Below are 6,014 nucleotides of genomic sequence, written 5' to 3'. Positions count from 1 at the left end.
CTATGAGCTCAGTCAGTGCGAGATCAGACTGTTGAAATGCATGTAAACAGCTTAGAGATTGGACTAAGCAAAGCTTGGTTGACACACCTGGATAAAGCGATTGCTATTGGACTGTGGTTGGGTTCAGCAGGACTTGGTTCCCCCTCTGCTGGAGGAGGAAGTAGATGACCATAATAAATAAGGTCGCTGCGCTCACCTTGTCCACGGCTCCAACACAACAAACACCATGGCACAAACATAAAAACATAGAGAACAGCTGCATCCATCTTGGCCATAGTCATTAGAATGTTCCTGCCTCTTCAGGTGAACTGAAATGTGCACCCAGCTTCACTTATCAAGAAAGGACACGGCACCACCTATCAAAGCGGCGTGAGACGTCCTCAGCTAGAAGTTCAATTCTCTTTCTACATGTACACACAGACAAGCCAAGATCCCTTATCTTGACTTTGTGATTGAGCTATGACCTTAGTCTGACCACTGTGTGCCTGTAAGCATACTGACTGTACACATCTACCTGATCTTCTGTGTCAATGGGGTGATTATGTGATACAAGAGCGAGGTGGAAAACAGAGAAATATCCAAACTCGAAGCTAGAGAATTTTTTCATCTTTATTCAGATGAAAAGTTTTAAAACATTTCAATTCTGAGATCCAGCTCTTTGCTGCACATAGCTTCTGTCTTCCTCCCTTTATGCCTGTACGACTTCCTCTAAGCTTTACCAAAAGAGCAAACTGCACTGCTTCTCCCTGTTTATTGTGTAAAATCATTTAACATCCACTGTCCTTCATTAATGTGGTGCTGGATCCTCTTTTCTCCTTTCTTAGAGCCATGAGGCTGCTCTGTTTCTTGCAGCTGGTCTGCTTGGCTGCCTGTAGTGGTTCCAGATCCAGAGACTGGGCTCACCATGGTGCCCCCATGTTCGCCGACCTCTCGGTGCGTGAGCTGAAGGCTGTCAGGACTTACCTGCACGGTCTCCCAGAGCTGGAGCTCACTGATGCTACCAGCAGGACTCTTCAGAGAAACAGCATCCTCCTGATTGAACTGCATCTGCCAAGGAAGCATGAAGCTCTGAGAGCCCTGGACCGTGGACAGGCTAAACCTCCGCGCCAGGCCCGTGTGGTCGTCATGTTCGGTAACCAGACCAAGCCCAACATCACAGAGTACATTGTGAGTCCTCTGCCGTCCCCAAACTCCCATGAAGTCAGGACATTCAAAGGAAACAAGCCCATCCTATTTGAATCAAGGCCTATAACTCAGTCTGAGTACTACCATCTTGAGAGATTACTGGAGCAGATCGCGACCAAGGCTTACAAGCTCCTGTTTGAGACCACGGGAGGGTTTTCTTACACCAACTGCACTGACCGCTGCTTTACATTCTCAGACATTGCCCCCCGTGGCCTGGGTCCAGGTGAGAGGAGAACCTGGGTCATGTTGCAGAAGGATGTGGAGGGTTTCTTCATCCAGCCTGTTGGGTTTGAGGTGCTCATCAACCACAGGGACCTGAATCCAGAGAAGTGGACTGTCGAGAAAGTCTGGTACAACAGCGTGTACTTTGACAGTGTTGAGGAACTGGTGGAAAAATATGAGTCAGGAGATGTGGAGAAGCTGAAACTGCCCAAACACGATGACAGTGACCTCTTTTCCACCTACATCCCTCGGGGTAAGAGCAACACCCCTTCTGATATCCATGGTCCCAAGTTTGTGGAGCCTCAAGGACCCCGCTACCATGTTGACCGAAACTTTGTAGAGTATGCTGGATGGTCCTTTGCTTACAGAGTCCGCTCCTCAGCTGGGCTTCAAGTCTTTGACCTCCGTTTCAATGGAGAGAGGATTGCATATGAGATCAGCCTCCAAGAAGCCATTGCCTTTTATTCCGGTGACACTCCGGCTGGCATGCAGACAAAGTACATCGATGCTGGCTGGGCAATGGGCGCCTCAAGCTACGAGCTTGCACCTGGAATCGACTGTCCTGAAATCGCCCAGTTTGTTGACCTCTATCACTTCTTCGACACAGACAAGCCTGTGCGCCACAGAAACGCACTCTGCATCTTTGAGATGAACACTGCCGTGCCCTTAAGGAGACATTTTGACTCAGACTTCCAGGGAGGGTACAACTTCTACGGAGGGCTGGAAAACAATGTGCTGGTGTTGCGTACGACCTCAACAGTTTACAACTATGATTACATCTGGGACTTCCTCTTCTACCAGAATGGGGTCATGGAGGTAAAGGTCAGTGCTACAGGATACATCCACGCCACTTTCTTCACACCAAATGGACTTCACTATGGAACCAAGGTGTACAACCATGTGCTGGGTAACCTACACACACACCTCATCCACTACAAAGTGGATCTGGACATTGCTGGTGAGTAAAATAATAATTATAATTACAATAAACTTCATATAGTATATCCTGCCAATGCTACTGCTTGAAAAAAAACCACAAAAGTATTATTTTGAAAATTTAATACACCCTTGGATAACATCTTCTGTGAAAGCCCATCAATAAAATGTCCGATGTAAAGAGATTTAAAGGAGAACAAAAAGTCTGATCTCTTCAAGAAGGTTGTTCCAGAGGGTGGGAGCTCTGACAAAAAAGGTCAAAGGTCAACTATGCTCATCAGTCTCTTATCTTGGGACCACAAGCACAGCCTCATATGGCAACCTCAGGTTACATTGGCGCCCAGCTTATTGTCAAAAGGCCTGTCAGTCATAAAATGTGCAGGCCCATTTGTAAGAAGGCCAATTAGTCAAAACCTCTGAAAAGCCATTTATCTAAAAATCAGAGGGCTTGTTAGTCAGAAAATATAAAGGCCCATTAGTCAGAAAAACAGAAGGGCCCATTTGTCAGAAAATTAGAGGACCCATTAGTCAGAAAACCTGAAGGCCCATTTGTAAGAACAACTGATTGCCCATTAGTCAGAAAATCAAAAGGCCTGTTAGTCAGAACTTCTGAAGGCCGTGAGTCTGAAAATCAGAGGGCTTTTTAGTCTAACGCCTGGTTAGCCAGAAAATCTGAGGCCTAAAGTCAGAAGGCCTGTTTGTCAGAAAATTAGAAGGCCCATTATTCAGAAAACCTCAAGGCTTGTTAGTCAGAAAATTAGTTTATATACTTCACTCTCATTTGTACCAGTATTTTAGAGAATTTGCTTCCTGTCAGAGTTGTCTTAATATGTGGGCAAGGTGGGCAGTTTCTGGGGCTTGCCCACCCCCATGAGTTTAAGGGGTACCACCAATCAACAAAAAAGTTTTCATTTTATTTATTATTTAATTTTTTGGTTGTTCTTGTTGACAAAAGCCAGCATGCAAGGAGCCCCAACATAATAATTTGCCGGGGGGCCCTGTGACATTGTTAAAACAGCTCTGGTACAGATAACGTGAATGATCCAAGAACAACATGTTATTAAAGTAGAAAAAACTCTAAAAGCAATGAAAAGTGATAGCTTCTACTTTATTTGAAGCATGAATCATTAATCAAATATATAATAAGAATTAAGAATATCAAGTAAATCCAAACTCATTTTTTGACTAACAGGCTTTCTGATTTTATTATTAACGGGCTTCACGAGAGCAGGGCGTGCCCGGGTTTAGTATGACACATGGACTGAATGAGATCAGAGATGTACTTGGAAGCAGTGCGTGCTTTAAAAATCAACACAACAATTATAACCCAGTTTGTCAGGAGCCAGTGAAGAAACCCAAAGCATGAGTTACATGGACAAGCTGTAACTTCTAGGAGAAGACATGACACGGCACAGTGCATGATGCACTTTAATGTACCAGTTGCAAAGTTTGTCTCGGACAGACGTGCTTCATTTCTGAAGTAGCAGACACAGTATTACAAATTAATAACAAAGAATAAACAAGTGCAAATAAAACATTTTGGAGTGAAGAAAGCAGGGGGTAAGACATGAAGCAAATAGGGGTTGATGGTTGATGGTTTTTGACAGAGAAGAGTCATGATGGAACAGTCTTCTGTTTATTTCATTCAGAGGTGCTCTGAATTGAATTCAAAGGCAGTGACAGAAGTGAAAGGAAACAGAAACCTTGTTTTGTCTTTGTCTTTTATTGATGCAGGCCAGATAAACCAGCTAACTGGACTTTAACCCCTCATAAAGGGGGAGTACTGGCCCAATTAGCCTGATGTTGTGCATCAATAATTAACTTAATATACAAACATCTAAATGTCTCTGCGACAATGCAAAGATAAGAATGCCTTAACCAGCTGTTTAAGCGTTATACTCAACTTTTTTCCCTGAAACTCTGTCTTCACTGTGACACAGGCCGAGAAAACAGCTTTGAGTCCATAGACCTGAAGTTGGTGAACTTCACAAACCCCTGGAGTCCAAAACATTTCATTGTCCAGTCCAAACTCCACAGGACGGAGCATAAGACTGAGAGGTCTGCAGCTTTCCGCTTTGGCAAAAAGTTCCCTCGCTATGTACACTTTTACAACCCCAATGAGAAGAACAGATGGGGGCACCAGAAGGGTTACCGCATCCAGTTCAACTCACACGCTCACAGTGTTCTTCCAAGAGGCTGGGAAGAGGAAAACGGCATCAGTTGGTCAAGGTAATGAAGTATTTATTAGGTGGGGCTTTGATAGTTACCTCAAGTCTCACTGCCTTCACAATCAACCAATGAACATTTTGTACACATTTGGCTCAGCTCACTTTGAGATCTCTTGTAAACACTCAACTTCTGTGCATTCAGGCCAAGTTTTCAGCATGAGCTGTTTGTGATGATTTACTCAACAAAAAACAGTAGGATCAAGGAGATCTACATCAAGCCTGTTGACAGTTCATATGAACCACGACGTGGTGACTTCTCTGCAGGTATCCTCTGGCTGTGACACGTCACAAAGACAGCGAGGCCTCCAGCAGCAGCATATACACTCAGAATAACCCCTGGGATCCGCTGGTTTCCTTCGAGGACTTCATCCGCAACAACGAGGATATAGTCAACCAGGTACAGTCATGAACTTCAGTAACAACCAGAGCTTCCTCTTCTTCTCAGATCACAGTCTGATAATTCAGATTTCAGAGATAGGCCTACGAGTTTGTCCTGCCACAATTTGAAATGAGTAATTTTTGGAGACGAGACAATGAAATAAACATGTTAATGTGGTTTTAATTTAGTTCCCTGTAGCCTGGAACATGTGCTGGAAGTCAGATATGAATGCAGCCAGCAGAAGGATTCAGTGTGACTCCTCAGTATAAGAAGAGTTTTCTTGTTTTTCTTGCCATGTTTTATCAGCTCTACTCCCTGACTATCATGTTAACCTTCTCTGTTTAAATGTGGATAAAAACACTTTTTATACGTCCTGCTCTCCTCTAACGTGCTGTTTGCTCTCTTGTGTGTAGGACCTGGTTGCCTGGGTGACCGTGGGCTTCCTGCATGTGCCTCACTCAGAGGACATCCCCAACACAGCAACACCTGGCAACGCCGTGGGCTTCTTCCTCCGACCTTTCAACTTCTTTGACGAGGACCCCTCACTGGCGTCCAAAAGTACCATCATCGTCCGGCCAGGCAAAAACGGCAAGCCTAAGGTCCAGAGGTGGACACCTGAGGTCGTAGGTCACTGTGTGACAGACAAGCCTTTCTCTTATGATGGCACCTATGCAGGGGTCTAGAGATTTGGCTTGTGTTGTTTTGTTTTTCTTTTTTAGCACAAATATGATGCTGCACATTTCTATGACCCAACAGAGTCACTGTGATAAAAGCTGTTTTCGGATTATCTTTAAGTCATTTTTCCTCAGAAATAAAAAAAAAAAAAAAAAAAATAGACCAAATAAGGACATTTCTTTACCTGATATTTTTTAAAAGTTAAAGAAAATCAAAGAAGTTGGGCAGGAAACTATTTTAGAACAAAAAGTGTTTTTTTTCCTTTATTTTTTAAACCATGTCATTGTCATGTGTCTTTTTAAATCTTTAGATTTGGCTCATAAATTGTTTGAATGTACGATTACGTGTGTCTCCAGTGTTTTTAAACAAAAAAAAGGGGGACTGCAAAA

At 43.7% G+C, this 6,014-nt stretch overlaps 1 protein-coding gene across 1 annotated transcript; it reads left to right on the top strand.

Annotated features, from left to right (window-relative positions):
- The first annotated feature begins 828 nt into the window (after positions 1 to 828).
- Positions 829 to 5,633, top strand: aoc1 (amine oxidase copper containing 1). Its single transcript, XM_074693878.1, has 4 exons — positions 829 to 2,365; positions 4,284 to 4,572; positions 4,836 to 4,968; positions 5,364 to 5,633. The coding sequence occupies exons 1-4, from the start codon at positions 829 to 831 to the stop codon at positions 5,631 to 5,633; spliced, it is 2,229 nt and encodes a 742-aa protein (XP_074549979.1).
- Positions 5,634 to 6,014: the final 381 nt, after the last annotated feature.

Source organism: Halichoeres trimaculatus, unplaced genomic scaffold, assembly GCF_033239565.1.
Source record: "Halichoeres trimaculatus isolate MK-OKI-2021-1 unplaced genomic scaffold, fHalTri1.1 fHalTri1_scaffold_18, whole genome shotgun sequence".
NCBI lineage: Eukaryota > Metazoa > Chordata > Actinopteri > Labriformes > Labridae > Halichoeres > Halichoeres trimaculatus.
Note: the sequence above shows the minus strand (reverse complement) of the source record. Positions and strands in the feature narration are given on the sequence as shown.

Excerpts from the sequence above, each read along its gene's own strand:
- aoc1 (XM_074693878.1), top strand. The coding sequence starts at position 829 with ATGAGGCTGCTCTGTTTCTTGCAGCTGGTCTGCTTGGCTGCCTGTAGT. Across the intron at positions 2,366-4,283 it reads AGTGGATCTGGACATTGCTG|GCCGAGAAAACAGCTTTGAG; the intron begins GTGAGTAAAATA and ends ACTGTGACACAG. Across the intron at positions 4,573-4,835 it reads AACGGCATCAGTTGGTCAAG|GTATCCTCTGGCTGTGACAC; the intron begins GTAATGAAGTAT and ends ACTTCTCTGCAG.